General features: G+C 45.2%; 1 protein-coding gene across 4 annotated transcripts in view; it reads right to left on the minus strand.

Moving 5' to 3' along the window:
• Positions 1-13,456, minus strand: part of CSMD2 (CUB and Sushi multiple domains 2) — a 373,566-nt gene that overhangs the window by 85,007 nt on the left and 275,103 nt on the right. For all 4 annotated transcript variants that reach the window (XM_068917408.1, XM_068917409.1, XM_068917410.1 and 1 more), the window contains 5 exons: positions 12,663-12,854; positions 9,873-10,011; positions 9,170-9,357; positions 1,673-1,867; positions 553-669 (listed from right to left, as the gene is read on the minus strand). In XM_068917408.1, the coding sequence (XP_068773509.1) occupies positions 553-669; positions 1,673-1,867; positions 9,170-9,357; positions 9,873-10,011; positions 12,663-12,854 (831 nt within the window). The remainder of the gene's footprint in view (positions 1-552; positions 670-1,672; positions 1,868-9,169; positions 9,358-9,872; positions 10,012-12,662; positions 12,855-13,456) is intronic.

Genomic DNA, 13,456 nt, shown 5'->3' on the forward strand with positions numbered 1-13,456 from the left:
CTAGATACACCTTCAATTATTCAAAGAAAATGCTGTTTAATCTTGAAATTTAACTTAAATGTAATTTAAAAATGAAAAACATTTTACTCATGAGTACCATAGCTGTACATCCAGAAAAATAAACATATACGCACTTTTCTATGCAGACAGGTTACTTAGCACCAGAGTTAGCACGTGTTTACGGTGAATACAGAGGTCTCAGAGGTCTGCTGCTAGCATTAATCACCATAAATTATATGTTTTTTACTGATTTTTTTAACTCTGCGCTACTGGATACAGCGGAGGAACTGGAAGGGGAATCACAAAACTGTGTTTTTTGTTAGATTTGTGTTTTTTCCTCATTTTTGATAATTTCAAAATTCAGAAAATTCCCATCATCCTTACTGACTGCAACAAAACATAACTAGTGGATAACAGTACCACTTATCAACAGTGTTTACCAGTCCTCCTTATCTCCATTTGTACATATACCTGATCTACTGCTTTGTTAAAAACAGAGTTGGACAGAGAGCAGGACAGACTTGCAGGTGTCTGAGAATCCGACAAACATACCGTAGTCCTTCGGCACAACAATGAAGTACAAGCAGACTTGTCCGCTGGTGTAATTCTGGGGATAATTCGGAGAGAGAACTACGCCATCTGAGCCCGTGTACTGACCGCCACAGGGTGCTGGAAGAGAAAGTCAAGAGGAGAGCGCTACGTGAGCCCCTACCGAAGCCTGCCTCAAACCATCAGCCTCTTTTCTTGCTGCTTCGAAATCCATCGCAGCCCACGCGTTCCTAGCGCTGCAGCGTCAGCCGCCCCGATCTATGATCGATCGATTCCGTGCTTCAGCCGTTGCAGCTCTCTCCGCAAGGTCTTATTAAGAAAAATGAGGCTTATCCTACCCTCAGCTCGTGCCTGCTTCACATCTAATTACAAAGACCGTGCCAAGGCTATGGGACACCATGTATGGTACCGCAGCCTAACGTGCGATTCGCCCTGCTCTCCGTTTGAGCCCGCAGTGCGGGACTTGGCGAACGGGCTCCGACTCTGCTCGCCGTTCTCAGCAGCAAGAGCCTCGCTCCCGGCAGCAGCACGGTCCTCCCCGCCGGCGTGTTGTCACGTCAGGAATTCCTCCAGTCGCGTCACAGACTGACACCTGTCTCATCTCACTTCTCATATTAAGAAGGTCTGACTGTAAACCCCTCATTTAAACACTCCTTTTTCATTAAACGAAACACCCCAAAAACCAGAACCTCTAAGAAAAAAAACGCCACCTGTTTTCTCAATAAACTCTGACCCTGCTCAGGAAAGCACATGCTTAAGGGCTTCGATTAGCAGTGCTCAGGCTGAGCAAATGTTTAAGTAGCTTCCTGAATCTTGTCCTGCGCTAGGGACACACGTTTCGCCACACTAGATCCAACAGATAATCCATTTAGTCCAGTTTTCTGCCTCTCCCAAAAGAAGGTTGAAGAAAAGTCATATAAGTCAAGTTATGAGATAATATATACAGAGAGCTGAGCTCTTCCTGGCATCAGGGTGTTAAAAAGGGGGAAAATTATGAAACACTGGGAAAAATCATCTCTGCCCTCTCCCAAGCCCCTCTACGCAAAAGTAACATCCAGCTTGGCATACAGATAGACTGCTGCAGGATTTGGTGACAGGCAGAGCATTTCCCCCAGGGCCTTACCTGTGCAGGTAGGTCGAGGCTTGTTCCATGTGGGTTTCCCGTCCCCTCCCATTACGCACGTCAGGGTGGAGACCCCCTCAATGTCGTACCCCCCGTCACAGTAGTAGGTGACTGTTGATCCCAGCTTCAGATCTGTTCCCACTCGCGTACCATTCTTAATAGAGCCAGGATCGAAGCAAGACTCCCTGGGATTCTCTGCAAAATAAAATTGCCAAGATCTTTACTGGTCTGACATAGCTATTTAAAGTTTTGGACAACGGTACGTTTTTGGGCTTTTCTCATCCGGGATTCCACTTGAGCATGTTATACGGACTAGTGCTGTTTATAAGATTTAGATTTCATGCATTCTCTCACGCTGCTGAATCGGGGGAACTACACAGGCCAGATTCTGCTCCAGACCATCCCAACGCTCAGTTCCAGCACAAGTATACCGGAAGACAAAAGCTTCAGTGCACACGCTTATTCAGTGGTACCTAAAATCCAATCAATCAGGCAAAGCTTTGATTTAACCGCACTCTTTCTCTCTTGCACTGAGGACAGGCTGCGGAAATATTGCAAACACGAGCATGTAAACACAGACGGAACATGCAACATATTTTAGATGTGCTTCATCTGTTCGCGTTATCTCCTTGGCACCTATCATTCCAGCACCTAAGAGCTTTCTGTTCTCACCATGAAAATGTGCCATGTGCTAGAGGGTTGACTCTCCAGATGTGCAGCATGGCTGCAATTATTGCAAAATAATTACAAGCAGTTAGACAAAATGAAGACGTTTTTCTCTCTGTTCACTATGCCCTGCAGAGTTAAAAACCCCATTTACATATGAAAATTCCAGTAAAGACTATGAAGCTGTCAGGATATGTATATTTCTCTCCTTCTCCTTCTGAAGGCTTTCTTCTTTCTCTTTTTTTTTCCTTTTCCTCCCCTCTATGAAATAATTAGAGGCTTTGATTAATCCTGCTCCTTTGTCATTTGGAAATTGCTCATTAAAGATGAGGGCTTTTCTGAGAGCTGTGGGTCTGTGAACAATTATAATGTGTTTAAGCATTAAATCACAGGCTTTTAGCATGGGGGGGGGGGGCGGGGAGAAGGAGAAAGTCAAGGCCCCAGATCTTGCTTTTGTTTCTTTGTTTGTAGTGAAAAATAGGATTAGCTCCATGGTTTCCTTTATACAACAGCTGCACCACTAGCTAGTGATTCAGGTAAACAGGGGACAAAAAAACGTGAAATGTTTCCATGAGGAATAGCTTCCCTGAACCACAGCAAGTGAGATCGCTACTTCTTCCCCGCAACACCAGTTCCCAATTTTGGGGCCACAGGCTGGTGAACCCTCAATACTTCTCACAGACCAAATTTTAAAGTCAAAATGACGATATGACTCTGCGAACCAACCTCATGAGCTTTCTGTGGACCAGCTGTGGTCAGTGAACCACCAGTAGTCACTGCCACTGCTCTCAGAGGAGACAGAGCCCAACAGGGAAAGGCCTGGGTCAAGAACGAGAGCTCCTCTTTTAAATTTGCAGCGTCTTGCTGTGTGACTTTGGACAAGCCACTTCTCCTCTGAGCATCTTTGCTCCCCCAAAAGAAAATAGGATGTTCCAGTTTACCTGCTCGTGGACAGGCAGGAACACGTGCATGGGTGTCTAGAAGCACAATTCATGCAGCATTTTAAAAAGAGCTTTCACAGTCAGAATACGATGAAGAAGATTCTGGCTCTAAGACAGAAGAATTCAACCAACATTTTTATCCCGTTATTTCCTGTGTGTGATCTGAGTAGCTCCTGCTGAGATATCATCCAGACATAATAGAGAAATCTTGATTATCCTAAGTAAGATATAAGGACCAGAAAGCTTGTTTCAGACACAGCACTGGAAACCGAAGTCCTTCGCTCTCTGGTCAGCTCCTGTGAACACATTCTGTCCTTACTCATCTTCAGGCTTGTGGCACATCAGCCACCACTGGAAAGTAAGCAGGCAGCCTTTACCATTCCTACAAGTCAATGCAATGTTCCTGTACAGACTGGTCGTCACAACACGCTCACAGAGGTGAACATCACACTCCAGACCTGGAGTCGAGACAAGGAGCAGACCCGAACTGCAGACCTGCAGTGCAAGATGTGGACATGGGCTCTGGTGAGAATCGGGTACCTCTGCACACAGCCGTTGCTTCTGGGCATCAGTGAAGCAGGGCACTGCAGAGGAGCAGTGCAGCTGCATGGCTCAGAGTCCACTGCTGCATACAAGCCATTTGCAAGAGTAAATGCACCACTCACTTCTCCAAAATATTTTCTTACTTGGCAAGCCTTTATTTCTCTGAACTGCTAATAGGCATTTTAAAGACCCTTCCATACAAAAGCTGCACCCAACAGCTTCTTCACGGCCACTTTATGCCTCTCTTGTTGTTTTGAACAGTCTCACTGCCTTTCATGTAACAAGTTGATGTGGCTTCAACCTGCCAATCAGCCTCCCACCCAGCTGTCAGATGTCTTAGCCATGTGCTTGATCTCAGCCTCTGCTCTTGCTTTGAAAAATCATGATGTTCAGTGCTCAAGTCACTCTGCCGACTGCTGAAAAGGGGGTGGTGGTGGATTGCTGAACGATGCCTCTGCGGCTTTTGTTGTGTTTTCCTCATCCTTGACTGCTTCTCTTTTCCCTGGAGGGTCCGTGCCTCCAGGGACACCGCTCACCTTAGCTGACGATGCATCCTGACACACTAATCCTACGCATACCTCCAGCCGAACGCTCTTCTGCTTGCAAACTGCCACGATGATCCTCAGCAGTACGCTGCAAAGGAGGCAGCAGCTCAACTCTAAGGAGGTATTTGGTTGTGTGGTGACAGCTAAATACTCATAAGGGGGATGTGGGAAAGCCACAGCTTCCCAAGCTTTTGATTTATTGGACTACAAAGTGAGTACAGCACTACTTGTCCATTTAGAATTAAGGCTTTATTTCACTCAGATACTTCAGAATTAGCTTGATGTCCCAATTGACATGTACCCAGGCTGACAAACATTCGGAAAAGAGTCAAGACAAAAATGCCACGAGAACTGGCTCGTTAGTCCAGGGAAAGGAGAAACGTCCTTTGCTTCTCCTTTCCTTTCCCAAGGAAAACTCAAATCCTGCATGAGCTCTTAGACCAGGAGGTCAGGCTCTCATTTATGTGTTCAAGAGCAGCTTCACCAGAGAGCGGCGGTCCTCCCTGTGCATCGTGAGCTCCACATCCGTGAGCAAGTGCAAGCCTTTAATAAGCACTAAGCCTTAAAAGCAACGCTCAGAGGAATTGCCTAAAGGACAAATTTTCACAGACAGCAGTCATGATCTACGGAAGAAAGGACATATTACACGAGGATGCTCCAGTCCAGGTGCAGCTTTGGCATCCCCATAAGCTTTGCTATTGCTGCACCAGCCAGCCAGCCAGGAGTACAGCCTCCTTTGACTCATCCCAGCAAAATGGACTGCCTCTTCTTCCAAGGCACAGATTTGTATTTTCAAACGCAAATTGTTTTAGGGTCAAGCTTCATCTCCCATTTCTGACCGCAAAACACTGGCTATTCTTAAACAGCTTGTCCTGCAATAGATTATACAGAATAGTGTTTCTGTGGAGAATTTCCACCTTTAATAACCGATAAGAAATGCTGAGTATATGTTTAGAAGCTCAGGACAGGCAAAATAATTCTGGTAAAACAATAATGGATTTGAAATAAGGTTTGTTTTTTTTTTTCCTCCTTCCTTTGGAAGGGTGAAAAGTAATCAGTTTTGCTTCATTTGCTTTCAATTTCACGCCTCTTCACTTCTGGCCTGCAACAGAAACAGGAAGTACTAAAAAACCTCCTGCTTTGGAGCACCAAACCTGGAAACTCCCTCCCACTTTGTGCCCTTTGAATGAACAGCCAAACCTTAATACGCACCTTGGGTCACACTCAGCCCCGAACCAGCAGGACACGTCGCTCATATGGAGGGAGGGACTAATGGAGTTTGACTCGCTTGTGCGTCCACAACAACTAGATCCCCAACGCTCACAAAGGATAAGGTGGGGAGAAGATTATCTGGAAAAAGCACTCTAAATGGCAAGCCTGCCCTTCCTATTACCAATGAAGTGTGGTCAGTCTCTGTGTAAAAATATCAGAGTGCATGAATATGTTAAATGAATCTCAATAAAGCCTGCAGTTTGCAAGATGCTGCAGTGTAAACTGATTACAGGAACACGGCTGATTTCCCAAAGAGAAACCTTAGCTTTCTGTAGCTGAGACATTCATAAAATATTCTTAAGCAGCAACTGGAACAGGAGATAAATCTTAGGTATGTTGCAAGCAATCTTTTCCCTGCATTTATGCTCCGGCTTTATAACTGTCTTTCCTATTTTGGAATCAAGGACTTATCGTCCTCTTGATTTGTTAGGCTGACACTTGTTGGGCTCAAGTGAATCCACCATGAACGAAGCACACTGCTTCCACAGAAATGCCATTAACTAAGCCGGTGTTGCGAACAAGCACTCCGAAAGGATTATGATGATAATTTCAAAAGACCTGCAATGGGATGCCTGAAGAGAGCACTTCTTTCTTTTCCGGAACTAGCTTGAAACCCCAATCTACTCACTATCGGTAGGGCACCCCAAAGAATTAGTTCTTCTCCAGCTGAAATTCCAAATGATTGCTTTTCAGTTTCACCTTGCTCTTTGAACCAATCCAAGGTTTTATGCAGATAGTACACCAAACCTCCATAAATTTAAGCGTGTGAGGTGAGAATGTACTTTTAGGATTTCTTTGCTAGCAGTCTTAGTTTCATTTTACGTTCTGCTGTACGGCTGATGGTGCATCACGGGTGCAAAGCCAAGATGTGTGTGTTCAGCTATCAGAAATCTTGCCGGTGTAGCGTATGAGTGTAGCCAAACTCTACGATTGCCTAGCTGAAGATCTGCCCTAGAACACCTTTCTGTGGCATTGCTGCATTCCCACTTCACTCTCACTGCCAAGCTCTATGCAAAAACTGGCACAATAAAAGCCCAAAGCTTTCTTCTCTCTCCGTTTTCTCCATTCCTCCCAGCCCCAGAGGAGAACTTTCTCTTGAAGAGCCACTGCCCCCTGAAACAATTTCAAATGAAGAGCTGAGGCTGTTTGAAATTCACCCGACACGCTGTAGCTTCAGGCTAGTGATACAATCCCAGTCCCAGAGAAGATGCAGGATTTCACAGAGGGACTGACAGGTGGCTGCTTTGTTTTTTCCCCCCCGAACATCACCAAAAGAGGACCACAAAGCCCCCAGTAATTAACAGTGCTCTGTATACAGCTGACCCAGGCTATGTATGGCATTTAGGGAGCGAGGGGCAAAAGCCCACGTGGGCTGCAGCAGTGACCAGACGCAGAGAGGTTTGAGAGAAGACAGTGCCTTTGAACTGTACTTGGGATTCCACGCTGGCAATGAGCCGAGCTGGATATTTGATTTTCTTGCACACATGCTCCCTCCCCGCCTGCCTTTCTTCTTCTTCTATTCCCCAAAGTTCTATTTTCTGCAGCTTCTCTGACTTGAATCCTGGGCTCCTTTTAAAGTGCAGGGAAATTAATGAGCAAACTTAAAGCCTCATTCTTTTCTCCCAGCAGTTTGGCTTTGTGGGAAGCATGTAGGCACGATGAACACTGCAGGAGGGTTTAGGAGAAAATCGCATCGCACAACAACCCTAACTTAATGAGATTTCATTCGTTATCTACTTTCTGGCAGCCAAAAAAGAAAAGGGAAAAGAAACAAAACCCAGGACTGAATTTTCAGTAAAATTATTCTCATGGAAGCAGCAAACTTGTAATCTGTTGAACCTTAAGCAGTGCTAATTGTCTTGTCTTACTATTTTATAACTGCACTGGAGGTAAATCCATCCGTTCAGCATAACAGACAGGAGTTGCCATTTCAGATCAGAACACTATCATTTAAGCTTTGGCCAGGTGAATCCCAAAGCAGGAACCACAGACCGGAGCCAGGAAGTGGGAGAAGAGAATTGCCCGATCACGCAGAGCGATGAGCAGCAGCCCTGGAAAGCCCGCAGCAGCCCGTCAGCTCTCCAGCGCAAGCTAATACTGCTCCTGCAGCACAGGCTTGGGCCAGCAAGGCTCAGCAGCCTGTTTCACAGTGTACATCACGGACGCAAAGCTGTGTTTCACAGCGGCGCACATCCAGGACATCTGAAGCCACCAACACTTCCTTCCCATACTGCAAACTACTCCACATAGGGCAAAGTGGGTTTGAAGGATCGTTTCTTTCTAGACCTGTTTTTTGCATTTCTTACTCTTCTTCTGCATAACCTCAGCTCCTCAGATCCAGTTTTTCAGAGCACGTTATTTACTACGGTTTGTAGTAATGCCGCTCTTCTATGTACATGACGCACAAACACGGAACATACTCCGCCAAAGCGCTCAGGCTTTTTTCCCCTCGTCTCCTGGAACAATTATGTTGGGTTTGTCACTTCCCACCTTGCTCTATCACAGAGAACTAAAAGCACCCAGGGAAAACTCTCATCACATCCCCTGTCTCTCACCATTAGAGCTGAAGCCACCAAAAAGTTTTATTTCCTCCTCAAGCAAGAAGAAAAACCAATATTCTAATAACACAAGATACCTATGAACTGACTGTTCTGCTCATTTCATTGATTACTAGTGAAATCATTCCTTCAGTGATTGTTTTTTTTTTTTTTTTTTAAAACAGATGCTCTAGAATCTTAAGTGGAGCAAAACGCATCGACTTCAGCAGAGCTCCACTGACTTGAGAGCACCACGAATCCTCCATGAACCTTGCCTCTAAAGACAGCCCCCCAATAATTTGGCACTCTTTTGAATGACAGTATCAACAATTCAGATTGAGATCCCATATTGGATATGTATGTCTGCACTTCCTTTTCTCGGACAAAGCTGTTCTTACTGCTAAGAATAAATCTTCAATCCAAGGCAAACGTGGAGCATTCCTAATATCCAGCTAACAGTTCAACACTCTGCTCCTCCTGAAAGCTCAAATCTGAAACTAAGTGGCATGTTCTGCTCGCTAAGGAGAAGACAGAACTATATACGTTCAGTGTGGAGCAAGGAAGGTTACACAGAATAGAATCTGTGCATAAATATATATACTTCCTGGTACTGCTCCCCCCATTTTTTCTCAAGAAAAAATGCCAAGATTTTCTTCTCTGCTAATCAAAGCTCCACATGGAAGTAACCAAGCTTGATCCTCAGCCACGTGACAGTCCTCTTATGCTGCTCTTAGCTACCTTTATGGATGGTGGCCCTTGGGCCAGCCTACAGGATCGCCTCTACTTCCCAGCTTTCCCTACCATGCCTATAAATCAGCTTTGGTCGTAGCCACAAAGACAGCAGGATTCCTAGCTGAAAAGAGGTTGCCCATCGTTTCGAGAGCCTCTTCCATCTGGTTCAACTGGGTGGTTTAACCTGAGGTAAGTGCAGGTAAAATCCAAAGTACTTTGCTGAGTCAGATGGGCCAGGTGCTCCCCACAGAAGGTTCTTACCTGTGTAGTCGATTACAAATCCAGTGTTGCTCACAGAGGCATCGCTGCGGAAAGCGAGGAAGAGGCTGTTACTGCTGCTCTCTATCCTCTCGGGCAGCTGGGAGCCATAAAAGCTTCCAATGAGGGGGCTGAGCGAATCAGGTCCGTCATAGATGTGAAGGAAATCATACCCAGGCTCCAAATTAAAGCTGAGAAAACAGGAGGAACGCTTGAAGTATAATTGAAGTGAATTAAGGATACTACAGCAGCCCCTGGGGAACAAGAGACTGTGGCCTCGAGGGGCTGTACAACCACACAGCCGGGAGACTGCTTCTGCCCTCAGACAGCTTCTAAGCTAGGCAGCATGAAGGCAGAAAAACAGGATGTTTCTATCTCCCTTCTGTACATAAGCAATTGAGGACCAGTATTACTGTCAAGGCCACATAAAAAGTCAATGACTGATGGTGCTGTAGGGGTTTCCTATGCCATATGAGTTGAACAGTTATGCTCTTTAAAAGTCACATGTATATCAAGGAGAAGCTGCAGTTGAAATACGTGCATCTTCTCCCAAATTAGAGTCCATCTGAGAACAGATTACTCCACGCTATGGGATGCTCCTACCAGGTTCAGTTCCTTTAGATAGGAGACCCAAGCCAGCTCGCCCAGGCTGCGCTCCCCTCCCCTTCTCCGCGGCAGCAGCACCGGGCAGCTCGCGGGCACGTACGTATTGAACACCAGGGCAATGACGTAGTCGGGCGAGACGGTCAGCTTCCAGTCACACTCCTTCCCCGGCGGGTAGGGCTCTGGGTACTGGGGGGACAAGATGACTCCGGCCGGTCCTGTCAAGATACCTCCACAGGGAGCTGAGGAAGAAACCAAGCACAGGGATGAGGCTTGGTCTTAGAAAAAACTTTAAAACAAACAAACAAACAAAAAAAAAACAGTAGATGACATACAGGAAGGCAGAAAGAGCAAGCTATATGGATAGATAAGGGGACGGAGAGACAGTTGACTGCGTTGTCAGAAAGGCATTAAGATACGTATTGCAAAGCACGCAGTGGCCCTAGGGGAGATCAGGATTCCGTCATACCAGGCAGGATACGTTCGCCCCGAGAAAGAGCTGTGGATGCTATTACAATCATCATGAGATAAGATAACATAATATGATATAGAGTAACTGGAGGGAGAGAGAGATGCTTTATGTTTTCCTGTTGCACATATTTAGGCAACTCCCCATCAAAATCTGGACTGTTGCTAAATAAGTGAAAACATGTCATCTGGGACTAATGATTTGTTCGCGTTTATTACAGTCACCAACACATTAAACACCAAGCTGATTGAAAAATCAATTATTATTTTTAAAGGCTCAAAGTGACTGCATACATTTCCACTGTGGCAAACGTTCGTGACTGATTTATTAGTCAGCCTTTCTACAGTCTCTTCAGGAGAGCTGATGCTCTAAGATTCCCCCTGTGGCTCAGATCCATCTTTCCTGCCAGATTTGGGATGAGGCTAGAGACGGGGTAGCATAACCTTTTTTAAGCTCGTGCGCTTGGCACTAGCCAGTCTACAGCAACGCAAACACTAAGTGGGAAAGGAAGTAGCGTGCGACAGATATAAGAGGACAAATCTTGCAAGGATCCTCCACAAAAGCATGAATAAGCATGTGTGCGTGCGCACATTTGTGTAGAAACACATGCATTTCTCTGTGTGAGAGAGAGGTTAAGACTCCTTTTAAAAAAACAGAAGTTTTTTTTAACATTCGCAAAATGTGTCCTGTGGGCACTTATAAAGCGTTCCTTGCAAACACCCAAGAAACTCCAAACATCAGTTAATTCAGTTGGGCTGTATTATAAAGTTCACATCACAAACTTAAACTAAAGACCCTTCCTCCGAGGCCTGAAAGTAACTTCTGCCCAGCCCACTCACAGGTTACTGCAGACAACAGAATCGTTATCCCAGTTGAACAGGCAAGGAAATCACTGCACAGAACAGAGAGAGAAGGCGTCAGCTCAAGGTCACGCCCAAACACTTTGGAAGAACCACAAGCGTATGTTCTGTGTCCATTAACCTTCATATTAACCTTTAGGATGCGTTCCTTTTTCAAAGTGTAAAGTCAAGGGAAAATTTAGAAGAAACTTTAAAGTATACAGACTCATTTTTCAAAAGCCTAACGGAGCTGACTGTTTAACGCCCTCTGATTTCTTTGAAAACGCCACCCATAGTCTTCAAAGGATTTAAACTAGAAACTGGTTCAAGTCACAGCCGTTTGGAGTTGGGTCCGGATCCAGACTTCAATTGCCCCAAATCCCTGGGGGCTGTTTTCAGCTGAGGTTTCAGTTCAGCCCACGTTATTTGGGGAACGCAAAAGTCGTACAATAAAGATGAGAAAATGTATTTGAAATGCTAAATACAAACACTAAATCCAAACCTTAAATTAAACTCCATTTTCCCACTTGGCTCTAACTAGGCAGCCTGCTACATAGCCACTGTAAAACTAACTTTATCTATCCACTGATTATTCCCCCAAATCCTTTGCGACTGAAGGGAGGGAAGGAGCGAGAAATTGCTTTCAGGTTTTTCATGGCCTACCACAGAGCTTATGTCTCCTAAAACAAGACTGCCAGGCCTCTGTTCAAAAAGAATTCAACACGCTATCTCCAAGTCAAATAGCCTACAATAAAGAAGATCCATGAGAATTCCCTTAGCTCAGATCATCGTGCACTGAGATTAAGGCATTGGCCACAGGTTTCTGAAAAGGACCAAGAGCCCAGCCTCTGGTGTGAAAGAGAACTCAACAGGGAAACGGCCAGATGGGCATGACATGCAACCTGACTTCATTATAGCTCCAGGAAGATTCAAAAGACAGTCCCCATCAGGTCTAAAGGGTGCCACACTAGATTATCACGATGGCCACTCAGAAATCAAGCCATCCTGCAGGGAGCATAAGTCCTGTGCATGCTGTGAGAAGCTTCCTAGCTGGCTTTCAGTAAGATTTTAGGAACAGAATTAACTAATTTGGTTTGCTTGGGATAGCATTGCCTAAACGGGAGTGAAGGTTACAGGATAGGTAATTTCTGGCTAGCGTTTAATTGGCCAGCAAATTGAATATTTATTGTTTTTATGTGCTTAGCATGACTATTTTCATGTGTTCTGGATATATTAAAAAGATCCCTTTTATGAGCCGCTTTTATTACTGTATGAGCTCAAGGAAAACGTCAGCTAGCTCTTTCTTGCCACGGAATTTGCTACCTCTGTATGCAGAAATTATTCACCTAAGTCCTCATTGTCCCAGGCACGCTGCAGAGACAGAGCTAAACAGCAGCTCTAAGCTCTCTAGGAACAAACCTAAGGAGTAAGTCTGTAGGCAGTGGGACAGCTACCTGAGGCGTGGGTACCTTGTTGTACGTCTCTTCCAACTACGTGGGATTTGTCCCTTTCAGATACGTAAGTCTTGCAATGAAATCAGGGCAGGGAACCTGGTGCAACGAGAGGACAGACGCATGTAACGTACCTGTGCAGGAGGGAGGGTCTGGTTGCCAGAAAAATCTGTTCTCAATCTGCACGCAAGTGATTTTGGCCTCCCCTTGCAGAGCGTATCCTGGATTACACTGGAAGACGATGGAGTCACCTGCCTCTTTGCTGTCACCACTCCGGCTCCCGTTCTGGGGAATCCCTGGGTCGTTGCAGGAAGTGGCAGTAGAAACTGAAGAGTATTTAAAATGTGTTTAATATGGGCTTGCAGAATTTCCTCCTGGCTTACATCCACTTGCTTCATGAAAAATGAGATATTTTCCCTTTTTTCAGCCATTTTAAACATACTAAATTTCATACTAAAACTACAAAACTCCCCCCCTCACTCCCCCCATTATATGAAATACATTTCCTAATTCTCTGCCTGCGTAGCACAAAATATTTTGCAGATGATTAAAAAGATCTTCATGAATATTCCCCCGTCCTCACCACGGCCCTTCCAGTAGAGACCTTCCCTTGTTACAAACATTGATTTTCAGGCTCTATCAGATATAACTTTAGCTTCGTCAGGTCCTAATTTCAGTCTGAATCAAGCCATTCCTAACCTATTATCGTATAACCTTTACTATTGTAGTTTATTTATCCCAGCGCTCTCTGCAGTAGGAAGAAGCATCGTTTCCAGTGTTGAAACAGAGGCATAGGAGGGAAAGACGACCGCTTTTGCCATAGACTACGGAGGGAATCAGTGGGAGATTGTTTCCTGGCTATTCCAAATCCCAGGCTATCATCCCAATAATAAGATCACGTTTCTGCCTATTTCCATCTTGACTCATT

This window comes from Struthio camelus, chromosome 23 (assembly GCF_040807025.1).
Source record: "Struthio camelus isolate bStrCam1 chromosome 23, bStrCam1.hap1, whole genome shotgun sequence".
NCBI lineage: Eukaryota > Metazoa > Chordata > Aves > Struthioniformes > Struthionidae > Struthio > Struthio camelus.